General features: G+C 54.4%; 3 protein-coding genes across 4 annotated transcripts; 1 reads left to right on the forward strand and 2 right to left on the reverse strand.

The window, feature by feature from the left end:
- Positions 1 to 263: 263 nt before the first annotated feature.
- Positions 264 to 6,216, reverse strand: NT5C3B (5'-nucleotidase, cytosolic IIIB). Of its 2 annotated transcripts, none has more exons than XM_068996807.1 (9): positions 6,163 to 6,216; positions 4,924 to 5,022; positions 4,361 to 4,430; positions 3,870 to 3,916; positions 3,329 to 3,414; positions 3,067 to 3,156; positions 1,894 to 2,056; positions 1,560 to 1,760; positions 264 to 1,295 (listed from the first exon to the last, which is right to left on the reverse strand). In XM_068996807.1, exons 1-9 carry the CDS (start codon positions 6,214 to 6,216, stop codon positions 1,185 to 1,187), a joined length of 921 nt encoding a protein of 306 aa, XP_068852908.1. In that variant the 3' UTR covers positions 264 to 1,184. The 2 variants fall into 2 exon arrangements, with proteins under 2 accessions (XP_068852908.1, XP_068852907.1); XM_068996806.1 differs by lacking the exon at positions 6,163 to 6,216 and adding an exon at positions 5,146 to 5,394.
- Positions 6,217 to 7,099: 883 nt separating this feature from the next.
- On the forward strand, positions 7,100 to 9,971 carry KLHL10 (kelch like family member 10). The gene is made up of 4 exons (XM_068996805.1): positions 7,100 to 7,534; positions 7,628 to 8,245; positions 8,692 to 8,841; positions 9,364 to 9,971. Exons 1-4 carry the CDS (start codon positions 7,115 to 7,117, stop codon positions 9,736 to 9,738), a joined length of 1,563 nt encoding a protein of 520 aa, XP_068852906.1. The 5' UTR covers positions 7,100 to 7,114; the 3' UTR covers positions 9,739 to 9,971.
- Positions 9,972 to 10,038: 67 nt separating this feature from the next.
- KLHL11 (kelch like family member 11) lies at positions 10,039 to 16,255 on the reverse strand. The gene is made up of 2 exons (XM_068996804.1): positions 15,759 to 16,255; positions 10,039 to 15,545 (listed from the first exon to the last, which is right to left on the reverse strand). Exons 1-2 carry the CDS (start codon positions 16,253 to 16,255, stop codon positions 13,949 to 13,951), a joined length of 2,094 nt encoding a protein of 697 aa, XP_068852905.1. The 3' UTR covers positions 10,039 to 13,948.
- Positions 16,256 to 16,723: the final 468 nt, after the last annotated feature.

Genomic DNA, 16,723 nt, shown 5'->3' on the forward strand with positions numbered 1-16,723 from the left:
AAACATTTCCATGTGTTGGGGTAGTGGCACAGGGACCAGCTTTACCGGTGCCCAGGGGGATTCCAGGCTCCAGCATCTCCTGGGTCTGGCAAGAGAAACCAGAATTGCCCCTTGGGATCCTCCACTGAAGCCAACAGGGCTTCAGCTCCGGCACCCAGCGAGGGCTGGGGGGCTCTGGTGGGATGGGGAGCTGGGGAGCAGAGGCAGCTGCCAGCACCAGCCCCTCCGTGCTGGGTACAAACCACCCGTGACCCAGCTTTAGCCAATTATACTTTTATTCCAACACAGAGAACGAATTTGCTGTTCCCAAAGTCCCACATAACCAGAGGTTATACAGAAATAAAATGGCTTTTTCCTATTGCTGCTCTGAGAGCCCAGGATCAGCCCAGAAATTTAGTACACAAACACGGTCAGGTAAAACATTCCTTAAAATCCAAAATTCTGCCACTGGTCTCTCCTCCCCCAAGCCCATCCCTCCTCCTCTGATCCCTGGCAGACAAACTTACTTCTGGCTTTGGGCAGCAGCAGCAGCTGAGCTCCGGGGCCTTCAGGGACGGCTGGTAAAGCATTTTTTCCACAGTAAGAGCTGTACTGGTGCGAGAGGGACGGGTGAGCTGAGACACGGGGCCAGAGAGCTGCTGGTTTACATGGGGAATGTGGGGCTGGGTGATGTGATGTCCAGCAGGGCCACACCAGCCCAGTGGCTGGACTGGCACCAGGGTCAGCCTGGGAGCTTTGAAGCCCCCAAAAAACAGGACAAGAGAGACTTGCTTTTTTAGCCAGGGACACAGTGACACATCTAAACTGGGTCTGTCCTTGGCCCACAGTGAACTGTCTCCATTCCACCCTCAGTTGCTGAAGCAAGTGCAGAACATCTCTGTCTGAAAGATGGAATGGTTTGTCGTGGCCTCAGGAGGTGGAAGCTATGAATTCCCAGTGGGATGAAGTCCAGGTGGGATAGAGTCAGTCTGGGGGGGGAAACTGCAGAGCCAGGCAGAGTTAGAGTAAAGGGAATGGAAAAGCTTCCTCCATCTCAACTCTCCTGCTCCAGGGCTGGCCGAGGGCATTAGTGAGGTCAGGATGGAGCCCAGCCAGCACCAGCAGGTCCCCTCCAGCTCTGCCACAGGAAGGACATTCCCTGCCCAGTGCCTGCTGTGTGGCCGGAGCTGGGACACCTCCCCAGCTCATGTCTCGGTGAGGATGTACCGCAGAACCCCATTGACCACGTCCAGGGTCTCGTCACTCTCCAGCACAATGTCATAGGAATCCAGGTACTTCCCCCTCCGCTCTTCCACCTGCCAGGACCATGAACAACCAACAGCTGAGGGTGAAGACGTTGCACCCACAGCCTTCACTGCCCAAAAGGGGGTCAATAACTACCCAGACTGTTTCCCAGATACAGCAGGAGCTCAGCAGACACTCCCAGGTCCCTCTGCACACTCCATGGGAGCTTGTACAAATCTCTCACATGCCCAAATCACTGGGGCAGTCCCCTGCCCCTCCCTGCCGGCCCCAGGGGAAGGCTGCTAGGGAAGCACCAAACTGCTCCTCACACCCACCTTGTCATTGAGAAAGCCGATCTTGAGGATGTTTTCCACGCTGGGAACGCCGTCTGCCATCGTCAGGTCACCCATGGAGTCCCCCAGCAGGATGATGCTCGTCCTTGTGCTGAGCTGCTGGAAGTACCCCGTGCCCTGCAGCACGGTGTTGTTCTTGTTGTAGGTGTGGATGAGGGGTCCCTTGAAGTGCGTGAGGACTCCCTGAGCACGTGGGACAGACAGGCAGACAGCTCTTAACCTGATGGTATCACTGCTAATCATGGCCCAGCCCTCGGTCCCAGCCCCAACCTCTCCCCTCACACACTCACCACACAGATGCAGTGCAAGAACTCACATCATCACTGAAGTCCATGTAGTTGGACACCACGTTGACATTGGAGTAGAAGACGTTGGCCTGACGGATAATCTCTTCCAGGATATCACCAATGCCAGCAGAGAAGATGAACAGGGGGACGTTGTTCTTATGCAGCTGATCAAAGAACTCCTTGAAGCCATCCCTAGAGCGGGAACGTCCATTGCACAGGGCTGTGTTACCAGCCCCCAGCACAGTGCCCGGTGCCCTGGGCTGGCAGCATGCTCAGCCCAGCACTTCCCAAACAGAAACACACGGGTGAGCTCTGCAAACAGTGTAAGCTCTCTGTGCCACCAGCGCTCCTGTGGCCCTCCCTGTGCAGAGAACCCCAGAGAGCTCTGGGTGCAGCAGCTGGGCAGGCACTTGTGGGAACACAGAGCACTCCAGCCTTCTGCCTGGCATCTCCTGAGCACATCAGCCCAGAAATTTAGTACACAAACACGGTCAGGGGCACAGGGCACAGCCTGCCTGCACATACCCACGTGAGTGGGGGCTGCCAGGAACCACGTGGGGGATGTGCAACAGGTTGGACTGGTTGGGAGGATGATCAGACCAACCTGTGACAGCCTCAGTCTGCCAGGACACAATTCCATGCAGAAGTGGCTCATAAAAAGCCATCTCCTCCCCAAGCCTGGCAGCACCCTGGCAGAACCCAGCTCCGCGAGCCAGCCTTAGGGCCGCAGCTGCCAGGTCAGCTTTAGCAGCAAGTTCTAGCACATTTTTGTCCTGTGGGTGAAATCTGCTGCTGAGCCAAGGGCCTGCATAAGGCCTGGCAGTTGCAGTGCAAAGAACCCATCTCTGCTGGAAGCAGAGAGCTGCATGCTGGCCCTGCACCCTGCCCTGCAAATGGGGAGCTGTGCCCAGCACTGGCCCCTCAGCTGCTCCTTGCCAAGGCCTGAGAGAGGGGGTAGTGGTCTCAGAGCAGGAAGGGAGCACCCTCCAGCCAAGGAGCGAGCTCAGGCTGTGGTTCATGTTCTGACTTTGTTAGAACTCAGCCCAGGGAGCAAGTGAGGGAGGCTGGCACTGGTCACGCTGCGGCGTGGTGACAGCACAGAGACCTGCATGGGCAGGACAGAAGGGCTGTGGGCAGCCAAGCTGTACCTCAGCATCACATCCCTGTGCCCAAACCTCAATACTGCATCCCTGTGCCCGTACCTGAGCATCGCTTCAGACTCTTGGACGATCTGGGCTATGTCACTTCTGTGGATCTTCTGCTGCACCAGCAGCTCATGGGCCTTGGTCCACCTGGGGAAAGGCAGCAGTGACAGAGCTCCCAGGCAGAGGCCCTCAGCAGTCAGAAACAACAACTAAACCTTGCAGGATTGCTGCCAAGCAATGATTCAAGCCTCATGTCCTGTAGTCCTCAGGGACAAGAGGCTGTCAGGACAAGGTCAAGATCATCACAAACAGCACTCACCACTCCACCATGAGGGGACATTTCTCTTCCAGGGTCCGGTTGGGATCTATTTCAATGGGATAGTAATAGTGGAGCAGATCCTTCAGCTGAAGTGCCACACAGAGGGAAAAAGAACAAAGTGAACATCAGGTCTAAAGAGACTATAAACAAAACTAGCATTTCTGAAATCCTCCAAAGCATCGCTCTTCCTAAACACAACCAAAACTTTATCACTGAGCATCTTCCCTGTGAGCACACCTGGAACTCTTGCCAGCCTAGCTGGCTCTCACCTCGCTCCAAATGCTGCAGGTACAGACACCCCTCCCCTTCCTCCTTTTATCGAAGTGAAACACCCACAGCTGCCCATGCAAATTTGAGTTCCCTTTTTAACTTCTCCACCGTCACTGCTGACTGAAATGCAGCCTGGGCACTTTCCCACTCCATCCTGGCAGCCAGCACAGCTGGGAGAGCTGTGACACCAGCCAGTGCGACCTCCTGATGATGGGTGACAGGTACAACAGTCACCGAGCCAAGACGTGGTGCCAATACACACAGCACCCACCTTCTTCTTGCCATCCTCACTGATAACACGGCTGGTATCAAGGATATCTGCAAAGAAAACAAAACACCAATGATACAGCACAGAAATATAAAAAAACTTCCTAACAGCAACTCCTGCAGTGCTGGCTCTTCCCAATACAGGCTGTGGTGACACCACGACCCGAGCACAGGCTCGCCGTGGGGTCCCATTGCAGTGGCTCCCACTGTGAGCCCGCAGCAGGCACCGATCGCAGAGCCTGGCCCAGCCAGGACAGCGGCCTCAATGCCTGTGGGCAGTGGGATGAAGGCAGCCAGCCCAGGAGCTGGCCCCTGGCTCCTGCAGCGGGCAGTGGGCAGCTGGCGCCAGGCAGCGAAGCCCAGAGCTGTGTGGAGGACAGGACGGAGCAGCCAGGCTTGGCAGAGGAGGGCACAGAGGATGACAGGAACCACGACAAATACAAACACAGAAACCAAACACGACTAGTGACAGTGAAAAAAACAGCTTCCACTCACTGTGCGATGTGGGGCAGCGCCTGCCATTGCACCCAAACCTGCTCAGCGTCATGTCAAAGTCAGAAATGACCTGGAAGAGGGGAGAAAACCAAATTCGTGCACAACCCAGTGCATTCTGCCCTGGCCAGAGCGAGTCCGAGGTGCTGCCAAGGTGCTGCCACCTGCGAGAACGTGCACCCAGCACCACTGGTCTCCCGTGGGCACAGACTGGCAGCGACGACGTGGCCGCTCCTACCAGCCGCGAGGCAGATGATGTCCTCACCCTCCCACCCCGGAGCTCTTATCGGCACCGAATGGTTTCATCCTGCCTGGGCGGAGCAGGGGTTTGGGGACTGCCGCAGTGTTACAGCTTCATGACTGCGAGTCAAAAGGTCCGTCCGGGGGGAGCCGCCAGCCCCGTCCTCCCTTTCCTCTGGGGCTTCTCCCTCTCCAGCTGCACCCCTCGCCGCAGGTGCTTCCTCGCGGGGCTGGGAGAAGTCAGGCCGGGGCGGGGGACGAGGAAGGGGCAGCTGAGAAACGGACCGAGCACGGGCGATGCACCGCCTGCCCCGTGGGGCCGGTACCTGCAGCTTGGCCACCCCCTGCTCCCGGAGGGACTGGATGATCTCCCGCACACGCTCGGGCTGCCGGATCCGGACCGTAGCTTTCTCTAGCTCGGGCACCTGCAGGCAGAGACCCCGCTCGGTGCCGCCCCGGGGCCCCCCCCAACTCCAGGGGGAGCGAGACCCTCCAGCCCCCGCTGTCCCTCCGGCTCCCCCGGGCTCCCGGCCCGCAGCCCCGCTCACCATCTCGCCCGCTCCGTTCTGCTCCGCTCGGCCCGGGCCGCGCAGCCGCGGGGAGGAGCGGCCGCGGGGGCGGGACCGGAACGCGGCCGCGGGGCCCGGGGGGACGGGCGGTGCTCGGGGAGCGTTCGCGGGGTGCTGGGGCCGGGGGCTCCTCCCGCGCTCCGCCCCGCGCCCGACCGGCAACGGCGGTTGCGTGACCCTCGCGACGAGCCAGGAAGGCGAAAGATGCATTAAAAAAAAAAAAAGAACAAAATTAAAAAGTCACCGGCGGGGCCGTTGGTGCCCGCAGGGCTCCCGGCACTGAACCACTCCGCAGCCCCGGGAACACTGAGAACAATAAGTCACGGAACACTGGCGGGGGGAGAAGCCCCCAAAGAACCATCCCGCAGCATTGCCAAAGCCACCACTAACCGATGTCCCTAAGTGCCACATCCACAAGACTTTTAAACCCCTCCAGGGATGAGCATCCACCATTACTGCCCTTGGCAGTGCCAGGGCTGGACAGCCCCTCCGGAAAAAAGTTTCCAAAATTCCCAATATACAGCCTAAGCCTCTCCTGGCACAACTTCAGTGACAAAGCAGTGCGGACAGTGTGTGTGACAGCACTGTTATGAGCCGAACTGTACCTCAGCTTCCTCCTAGGCGAGGTGGCACAAGACCCTTCAGCAGTGGCTCACGCCCACATTTTGGGGCTGTTATACGAAAATTTTACAGGAGAGTTGTTACTGAAGAGTTGCCAGGGGATCGATCACATGACTGGTTTTGCTCCAAGCACCCATCAACACGGTGCAGGTCCGGGACCTGCATAACCCAGGCTGCAGGGAAGCAAAGGCTGGGGGCAACCACAGAATGCTGGGCCTCGGTCACCCCTGCATCTGTGATGTCATTATGGGGCACAGTCCAGAACCAGCAAGGGGGTTCAGGGCTGGGTGTTTGGAGACAACACCAGAGTGCTCCACACACCTCAGCAAGGTCCACTGCCTCTGGCTCCAACGTGGGGGATAGCTTGGCACTCACCAAATGTTCATCCTCCAACATGGAGAGGAAGATGAGCGATAGGAGTTGTAGCATCTCCAATGAGCTGCGCCTGGAAGGGAGATTCTGTGATGTGATCATCAGTGTGGATGGGGTGGAATTCAAGGCTCACAAGCTCATCCTCTCTTGCTGTAGTATCTACTTCAGGTCAGTACTTGAAACAAAAGGGAATGGGGACAAACAGTATTCCCTGATTGAGGTCATCCTGCCTCAGCATGCCTCCAGTACTTCCGCCTGCACTGAATCTCTCATCAAGCAATTTCCCGTACTCCTCAGACCTCCCCGAACACCAGGATTAATCCACAGCCCAGCACATATCAATGGCTCTGCCAGTGGTGTCGGAGGAGCCCCAGACACAGCGCAGGGCTGGAGCCTGGACAGCCTGGGGGCAGCTTTGCCTTCCCCACACCCTGTGATTCTCTGGGGTTCAAGACCAAGTGTTGGTGCTGCACCTGGGTTGAGGCAACCCCACCTTGGTCTCAATTCAGGCTGGGGGATGAATGGATTGAGAGCAAGCTTGGGGAGAAGGGCTTGGAGTGCTGTTGGGTGAGAGGCTGAACACGCCCCGGCTGTGTGCGCTGGCACCCAGAAACCCCCCATTGTCCTGGGCTCATCTCCACAGTGTGGGCAGCAGGCGATGGGGGGATTCTGCCCCTCTGCTCCTCTCAGACGAAACTCCCTGCCCTGCTGCTTCCAGCTCCAGAGGCTGTGTTTCCTGTTCCAAATAACCAGCAAGTAAAATATTAATCAATAAACCATGGAGCCTCCCAGAACGGCTCATACCAGTGCCAAAACTGGTGCCCGGGAGGCAGGGGGAGCACAGGGGATCCAGGGGCAGGGTTTAACGCAGCAACACCATGTTTTCAGGACTCTGTTTACCAACTGGGACAGCGCAGACAAGATGGTCTATCAAATTCCTGGCATTTCAGCTGAAATGATGGGTCTCATCATCAATTACGCCTATACCAGGACAGTACCGATCACGGAGGACAATGTCGAGAGTTTGCTTGCCGCAGCAGATCAGTTCAATGTCATGGGCATCGTCAGCCTGTGCTGCGAGTTCCTCAGTTCCAGGCTGTGCTTTGAGAATTGCATTGGCATTTGCAGACTCACTGACTATTACCACTGCCCCGACCTGCGCGCAGCTGCCTGCGTGTACATCCTGCATCACTTCGAGGAGGTGTCCCAAGTGTCCGAGGAGTTCCTAGACCTCTCTGCCGAGGAGCTGGCACACATCATTGAGAAGGATGAGCTTAACGTGCGGCGAGAAGAAGCCGTGTTTGAGGCTGTGCTGAGGTGGATTGCGCATGACCCACAGAACAGGAGGCAGCACATCGCCTGCTTGCTCAGCAAGGTGGGTGCAGTGCACCTTTGAAGCTGTCCCCAAAGACTGCTGAGGGGGAAACCCTCAGTACTAGTGCTCCAACCTCCTCCTTGCATGTTTCAGGTTCGACTGGCACTCCTACAGTCCGACTACTTCATGAACAACGTCAAAGCTCACGAGTACGTGAAGGACAATGCCAACTGCAAAGATCTCCTCATCAGTGCCCTGTCTGAAATCTACGACCTGAACTCCTATGGCCAGAGTTCCTCGGTCAACTCCAACCCACTCACCCGGCCACGCCTGCCCTACGCCATCCTCTTTGCCATCGGTGGCTGGAGCGGGGGCGGCGCGACCAGCGCCATCGAGACCTACGACAGCCGCACTGACAAGTGGCTGAACATCCCCTGGGAGCAAGAGAGCCCCGTTGCCTATCATGGCTCAGCTTATTTGAAAGGCTACGTCTATGTTATCGGTGGATTTGATGGCACAGATTATTTCAACATCGTCAAACGGTTTGATCCACTCCAGAAGACATGGCAGCAGGTAGCACCCATGCACTCACGGCGCTGCTATGTCAGCGTCACCGTTGTGGACAACTTCATCTATGCCATGGGAGGGTTTGATGGGTACCTGCGGCTCAACACAGCAGAGAGGTATGACCCAGACACCAACCAGTGGACCCTGATCACCCCCATGCATGAGCAGAGGAGCGACGCCAGTGCAACCACGCTGAATGGAAAGGTAAACTAACCCCAGCTAAGAGCAGTTGGGGTTGCAGCATGAAGAGAGTTCACATAAACCTTCACTAAATTCATAACACTTAAATTTTTAACAATTCATTAAATCCTACAGATATAAAGCAGCCTGCCTGGTGTGGCAGAGATGTGACCAGGAGTACAAAATCTCTTCTACAGCTGCTGCCCACCTGCTGCCCGACAGCCCTTTTCCTGGCCATAGGTGCAACACCAGGCCTGTCTGCTTCATGCAGCTCGGAAAATCAAGAGTCTAAATCTTGCTGGCATCAACTCTTTGCACTGCTGCTACTTCAAACCCAGGATGACAAGACCATTCCCATTCTAAAACAAAACACCCCAAAAATCCTGCTACACTTCATTTTCTCTTTAACGTATTTCCTCACCAAGGGTCTAACCACCCCACTCACACTTTCCCACCTCTCCTGTCCCCAGGTGTACATCTGTGGTGGGTTTGATGGAGATCAGTGTCTCAGCTCAGCTGAAGTGTTCAACCCCACCACAAACCAGTGGTCGCTGATCGCCCCAATGAGCAGCAGGAGAAGCGGAGTTGGGGTGATGGCGTACGGGAACCAGGTGTATGCGGTAAGGGCCAACACCACCCAGCACTGCAGTCCTGTGGGTGGCTGCAGTTCCCAGACCTCCAGGGTGGCCATGTGTTTACATGAGGTTTAGGGAAGTCAGGAGCCAGAATGGTTAATGCACTTCCCAAGAATATTATCACCCATCACATGCTTTTGGGAATGAAAATGGTGTTTGACAATATTTAATCAGCTGCAGCAAAGAACATAGTTTCTGCCACTGCCAACAGCACCAGCAGCACAGAGCAGGGGCTTAGGCCTGTTCATCCATTGTTTATCTTCTCCATGGACTGCATCCAACCTCTGGAGAACTGTCAAAATTGACAGTTGCATAAAGTGCTTTGGAAAGCTCCTCAGAGAGCAGGCAGCAGACTGCAATAAGCAAGAGCCATGTTTGGAGATCTCGTGTTCTCCACCATGCTCAGACTGCAGCCAGGGAGGCAGGAGCAGTTCCCATCTCACGGGTGCATGACAGGATCTGGCTGAGGAAAGGTCCCTTTCAGCTCTGTCCCTTTGGTGTTCACAGGTTGGAGGGTTTGATGGGAACAGCCGCCTCCAGAGCGTGGAAGCGTACAACCCTGTCGCCAACGCCTGGGACGCTGTGCCCTCCATGCTCAATCCACGCAGCAACTTTGGCATTGAGGTGATGGACGGCCTGTTGTTCGTGGTCGGGGGCTTTAATGGGTTCAGCACCACCGTTGCCACTGAGTGCTACGAGGAGAACACCAATGAGTGGTACGACGCCAACAGCATGGGCATCACCCGCAGTGCCGTCAGCTGCTGCGTGGTGCCAGGGCTCTCCAATGTCATGGAATACATTGCCAGGCAACACTACTACCACCAGCACAGCTCCTCCATGAACATCTTGTTCACCAGTTCATCTCGGAGCTCGCCGTTGTAAATAGGTCCCCTTAGCTAGGAGTGTTGTGATCAGCCATCACTGGATGCTTGTGTAAATAGTTCTGCGTACCTAATAAAGTCTTCTGAGCATCCCATCACTGGATGCCTGCGTAAATAGTTCTCTTTAGGTAATAAAGCCCCCATGGCAGCAAGGGAGTATGTTCTCTTGTTCTAAAATAGAAACAATTGTTAACAGGCCAAAGGGATCATTAGGATTTAAAATTTTCACTAGACAGCACCACTGAACCTGAGTATCAGCCACACCCACACAACAACTTAAAAAATCAAAAGCACAACAGAATGCTAGAGAAATAAAAGGTTTATTTTCATTAATTCACCTCTTACAATAAACTTTAGTACAGTGTATTTAAGGTCAAGAACAGGACAGCAGGATCTGTTTCAAAGGGCTTATGACACACACTACTTTACCTCACAGGTAAGGACAGGAGTGCTGCTCCCTGGCAAACTGCTGTCCCTCTCTTAATGTGCCAGGAGAGCAGAGCTGCTGCAACCCACAGTGACATGGATCCACAAGGAGAATCTGGCTATTAATGGTCATCAAACAGCTCGTTAGTTCCACACTCTACATTCGTATTAGTAACAGGGTTAGATCCTCAAGAGCACCTGTTTTATCAGATTCCACCCAAGACTGTCAAACAGGAGATGGCTTTTACCCCAGCCTAAGGTGGACAGAGCTGAAAATAAATCCAAGCCACTTTCTTTACGCTTGCTTTTCAAAGCCCATTGGATGTTACAACATCCTGTTACAAGGCTGTGTTAAGAATAACATAAAAAGTTGTAACTCCTTGGGACTGGGTTTGTTGTCAGCCACCAGGGTATTCCACAACACACAAGATGAGCCAAGACTTTGGATTTTAATATTTACTGTAATAGAGAAAAATGCCATTGCAATAGTCAAGCAGAATGCTGGGCACAGTTGTTCACAGCACATGTAACATCGGGCCACCTGCTTCAACTCTGGAGTGGTCTCCCACCATGTGCAAGAGAGTCTTATTAAAAACACACACAACCCCCAGGTACTACTGGATTATCCAGGTAGTTATATAATATTATGTACACAAATGGCCCCTGGGAGTTACTCCAGCAACTGCCAGCACTTGCCAGGTGCCACTGGTACTTTGAGCAGAAAGTCAGGATATCACTCGTGTGTTTTGGGGCAGGTATCAGGACAGGTGTAGAGATATGATTGTCCTACAGAGGAGAAAAACTCCCCCCAATGTCCTTTCCCCTTAGCGAGGCCAGCAGTCAGCTTTCTCACCCCTACTGAACACACACTGGGATCCTGCTGACAGCTGACCAGCCACTAGAAACACACGGGAAGAATTCCCAGGCTTTTGTTTATGGGATCATTTGATAAACACCCAGCAAGCTATGGTGGTCAAGGGCCACAAGGAATTGTTAGGGATTCACGGGCTCATGGGCTAAACTACAGCCAGAGCCATGAATGCAATTCTCCCAACACCTCAAGTGATGTAAGGGATCGTTTGACCTATCAGTCACAAACCACATCAGTGCCACTGGTCCACTGGAATTCAAAGCTAAAAAACCCCAACTGCTTAAAACTATCTCAGAACAGGCAGAGCAAACATTAAGAGCAGCCTGCGCTGCTGCCAGGCACCCCGGGAGCACACAGAGGGACAGCACGGCACACACGGCATGCGGCTGGCACACAAAGGGTTACCTGTCCAGGGATGGGGCTGGGCTGACACTGTCTCTCAGTGGAGTGCTTTTAGTAAACGCCACAGCTTGTCCGTCAGCCCAAAGTCCTCCTGGGAAGTGCAATGTCAATTTTACTTAGAAAAAGCAAGACTGCAAGGTTTGTTCTCACCTCTTTGTTGCACAGTGCCATGCATTAAATATTCAGCTCCAACTGAAAGAACCATCTTGGTGTTTCTCCTTACAAATTGTCCCTATCTGATGATAGACTACAAGAGGACTTGGAGACAGCTGGGGTGATGTGACCTACCACTCTCCAGCGGCCTGTTAAATCCCTCCAGCCGGTTCAGCAGGGTGGAGGGCATGAACTCCTCTCCGTTGCTTTGGTGCAAAGTCTGGGAAAGTATCCTAGTATCAGCTCCCACAAATTGCTGTTACATTGATGGATTCAGCACTAGAGGCATTTGCACACTTTATCACAAACTGCTGCAGGAGCAGCAATTCTGCACCTACTCCAGCCAGCCCTGCAAGAGTCCATGAGCCAGACTCCATGGATCAACCCCCAGCCTACAGGCCTGCCGCAGCTGTTTGGAAACAGTCACCTGCAAACATCACCTCAAACTCACCTATTTCCTCTTGCATGAAGCCAGCAGCATAAATTTCACCTGCTCCAACAACCCAACAGGCAAAGAAAATACAACATGGTTACCACAGAGGAGTAAACTGAGACAAACTGTTCAGAATTTCAAGTTTGGTAGTTTTTTTAACTAAGGCTGGACACTCTCTCACGAACAGACAAGTTATTGATATCAAAGTAGCCCATGAACCACAAAGTGGAGCATTAAGGGACGTTCACATCAGAGAAACCTTTACACACCGAGCGGTGGAAAGACTTACCCCGAGTTTCAGATATGATCTGGGCTGCCTGTTGAACTGGAAAAGGAGAAGGAGCAGCTCAGAAAGCAAAATAATTAAAACCAAAACAAACCCCAAACTGGTTAAAAGTTCTTTGCAAAGACATCACCCACATCAAAACCACCAGCAAATCATCAATGAACCAAAACAGTAACAGATTTTCCAGAAAGGTTTGTCTACACAAATTTTGTAATACCCAGGCTACTCCTCCCATTCCCTTCCCTAAGATCCTGAGTAAGACTGCATGGGAAAACTTGAAACATTCAAATGAAGGGAAGGATGGGGAGAAAAGGAGGTAGGAAGTATGCACTGAAACCATTGGTAAATGAAAGGCTTCTGGAGCTTCTTGGGCTGGGGAGAGTAAGTGCTCAGTGGGACAAGTAACTGAGAGGCAGGGACACTCCAAAGGGAATATTCCACATTCTGTTCCCTGGGAGTGCAGCAGGAAGCAACCCAGAGCCAACCAGGCCACTTGCATGTACAGCCACCTCAGAATGCCAAAAGGTGTTTAAATGAACTTAAATCCCACCCCCACAGCAAGTGGGGAAATTCAGATAGTTGGAGACTCTGAAAGCCCAGCTCTCCCCCCTGCAGGAGCTCTCGTGCCAGCTTGGTACAGAGCTGCAGCACAGCTGCTGGGAGCCCCTTGGGACAGCACATGGAGGGCAAAGGTTTCTGATTGTCAGAGACAGGCTGCGAACAGCAGGGGCTCTTCCATCACTTTTCACTAGAATTAAAACGTGCAACATTTGAGAAAAGACCTATGAGTAGCTCAGGTTTCACTATATTCCCATGAAATAATCCCACCCTCACTGATCCACTCTGACAGGACTGAACAACCAGTGTGGGTGGGTGGCTCATCACTGGTTGTCACTTCTTCGCTCAGGCTGTTGACCCAAGTTCTTAAGTTTGAGTCAGACTCAAACCTGCATATACACCTGAAAAAAAATCCACTGCCTCAAGCTCTCTTTTAGCAAGTGTCTTGTGTCCAACCAATCATCCATTTACAAACAAACTCTGCAGCCTCTCTACAACACATAGAAAATATTTAATACACATAGAAACATCCTGAAGTAGTTTCATAAAGAAAGATTGTGCTTTTGTTTCATACAGAACTATTGCACTTGCCTCCAGCTTGGGAAAGCCAAGTACACCAACACCAATCCTGTGAAGCTTAGTCACTGAGGAGAGAATCAAAGGAATGTCAAGAGATAAGTGCAAATGAAACAGGTGCTTTCAAGCACACACAAATGTAACCACTAAATTATTAAGAGAGAGATCTTTGATTTTCCAAGTAGAACTGTTAGAGACTAACTCTACAGAAATCCCTGGAACCAAAGATCTGAGGAGAGAAGTGACAGGCTTAATGTTCCCGGAGACATTTCACAGCCCGATACAGGCTACAGCTTTTCCCTGGGCATCATTAAGGAATACTGTTGGATTCACGGAGTGTCTCAATTCCCACCCACCCTCCACTTCTGAGCTTCTGAATTTTCAGGACACAACAGATGCTGGTTTTATGCATCAAATCCAATCCACACCCTCATGTCTTATAAAGACACATCAAGCCTAACAAAAGGGTTTATTTCCTAGGCTCATCAGGAGTGATACTGCAGACACTAGCACTCGATCTGGGAGCGCGGCATCCTCCGTAAGCTCAGGGAGTATCGGTGTATCTCCTGCATCTGCCTTTCCTGCATTTGCCTTATTCTATCTTTTTGCCACATGAGATTTTGTGGCATGGGGTACCTCTGTGTTCCCTGCAGGCACCTGAAGGGGATTCTCACATGGCAGGCAGTGGCTCTGCAGCGGGGCTGAGGCATTGGGGGCAGGAGCATCCAGCGCTTCCGCTCAGCGCAGTAGCGATAGGCCTCCTTCCTGTACTGCTTGTCAATGTCATCGCTGTTCTTCCAGCCTCCGATGATAAACACGTCATCTTTGTAGTAACAAATAGCTGCTCCTTCAATGCTCAGGACCTCAGGGGGCAAAGATTCCAGGATTTCATCCGAGGCCCTGCTGGAGATCTTTCCCTTGGCCTCCTCGTTGTCTATGGGGTAACTCTTGGGGCAGCACGATGCCGTGTGGTAGAAGTTGGTGTTGGCAACAGACATCTGGAAGGAGCAGTAGTTGTCGATGAGGGGCAGGGACTCCACGTCCTGCCACTGCCTGGTTTCAGCATCGTATCTGATAATAACGGCCCTCAGCCCGTCCTCGCTGTCGCTGTCAACTGGGGTGCGGGCGGCCACATACACAAACCGGTCTTCCACGGAGACAGCTTTGACATCCCGCAGGATCTTTGGTGCCGACTCCAGGTTCAGCCATTTGTCCTGCTCAGGATTATAAATGGCCACATCTTTAAAGCCTGGACTGAAATTGCCGTGTCCACCAATACTGTACAAGTTGCCTTTCACTTCAGTAAGGCCAAAGGAATGCTTCCTGGTGATTAGATTTGAGACCTGCTCCCAAATATTTCTGTTTGGATTGTACCTTTCCACAGTCTTGGCAAACCCTGGTTCCATGGAGCCAGCCACATACACGTAGGACTCTGTCACAGCCACGGCGTGCCCGTCCAGGTGGTTGTGGATGTGAGGCAGGTTGACCCACCTGTCCTCGTCGATGAAGTAGCCCACGCACTCACTCAGGTAGTCGCCGCCCTCGGACACGCCGCCAATCACCATGATGACGTCCATGTTCTGGCCGAAGCGCGGCAGCAGCGCTGTGGGACAGGTGGAGTGCTGCAGGTTCCCAGACTGCAGGTTCTCAGAGCGCAGAGCGTGGCTCTCCACAGCCTCGGACACCAACTTCACACAGTTCTCATTGCTCGACACCAGCCGCTCAGATTTGACATGGCGAGTCAGGTACGTGGGCTTCATCTGAGACAATCTTAGCAGCTTAAAGAGATCTTCAAAGTACCTCTCTCTTTCCTCAGGATTTTTCTGAACCCACTTCAAAACAGTCTCAAAGAGGATTTCTTCAGAGTCCACCGTGATCTCCGAGTCTGAGAGCCAGTCCCGCACAAGGTGAAATGGCAAAGTGTAGAACTCCTCATCTTGGATCACTTTGTGGAAGTTTCTCCTGATCATATCCTGTGCTTTGAGTGCCAGCTGATTCAGGGAATACATGTGGGCCAAGCTGTGAATCGCCACACAGTTAGAGAGGTTCAGCTTCTTCTTCAGAAACTCTCCACAGAAGTCCTTTAATCGGGTCAGCAGAAACCTGCAGGACAAACAAGGGAGTTATACATCCCTGCAGGTGTTCAAGGCCAGGCTGGACGGGGCTTGGAGCCACCTGGTTTAGTGGAAGGTGTCCCTGCCCATGGCAGCGGGTGGAACTAGGTGAACTTCTAAGGTCCCTTCCAACCCAAACCAGTCTGTGATCCTCTGATGCCGTGGCCCGGTCCCCGCCAGCCTCCGCCCCGGCCGCACTTACCTGTCCGCCATCTCCAGCACCTCATGGACGTTGCCGGGGCTCACGCGGATGGTGCCGGTGTACATGAAACCGATAACGGCCTCCACCGTGTCGGGGTCGGGGCCGCCCTCCGAGCTCCACTTCTGCAGCTCCACGCGGCCCGAGCGCGACTCCGCGAAGCCCCCCGAGAGCAGCGGCGTGAAGTATTCGGTGGCGGCGGCCAGCACGGACCGGTGCGCCCGGTACTCGCGAGCCATGCCCGCGCCGCCGAAAGCCAGCGTGATGTCGCAGTACAGGCCGTGGCGGCGCTGCTCGTTCTGCCGCCAGGCCAGGTCGGAGCAGTGCGCCGGGCACCCGAACTCCTCCGCCTCGGCCTCCCCGTCCGCCCCGCCGCCGCGCGGGCCCCCGCGCTCCGCCTCGACCGCCGGCGGGCCAGGGCCGGGGCCGGGACCGGGACCTGGACCGGGGCCGGGCTGCGGCTGCGGACAGGCCGCGGCCGCCGCCATCTTGTCCGACATGGCGGGTGGGCGTGCGGCGCTGCCCCCTGGCGGAGAGAGAGCGCCGCTGCAGCGCAATGGCGGCGGCGCCGTGAGGGGAGCCGGGAGCGGGGCAGCGCCAGGACCCGCCGAGAGCCCTCTTCCCCTCAGCTCGGGACCACGATGGATCCCCATCCCCTCAGTCCGAAAGCCCCCCGGGACCTCCCGGGATACCGCGTCCCCTTAGCCCGGAGCCCTCGGGACTTCCCCGTATCCCCCGTCCCCTCAGGCCGGGACACCCCCGGCTCTCCATCCCCTCAGCCCGGAGCCCCTGGCACCCCGCGTCCCCTCAGCTTCCCCGCCGTGGGGGCGGCCCCGGTGCTGCCGGTGCCCCGTGCGCCATCGGGCAGCTCAGGTACCACAGACCAACACGCAGGCCCGGCTCCATTCAGAGCCTCGGGCAAGCCTGACCATTTTCTTCTTCCCCGTGCCCTCCCCGGCTGCACCTGA

Source organism: Aphelocoma coerulescens, chromosome 27, assembly GCF_041296385.1.
Source record: "Aphelocoma coerulescens isolate FSJ_1873_10779 chromosome 27, UR_Acoe_1.0, whole genome shotgun sequence".
NCBI lineage: Eukaryota > Metazoa > Chordata > Aves > Passeriformes > Corvidae > Aphelocoma > Aphelocoma coerulescens.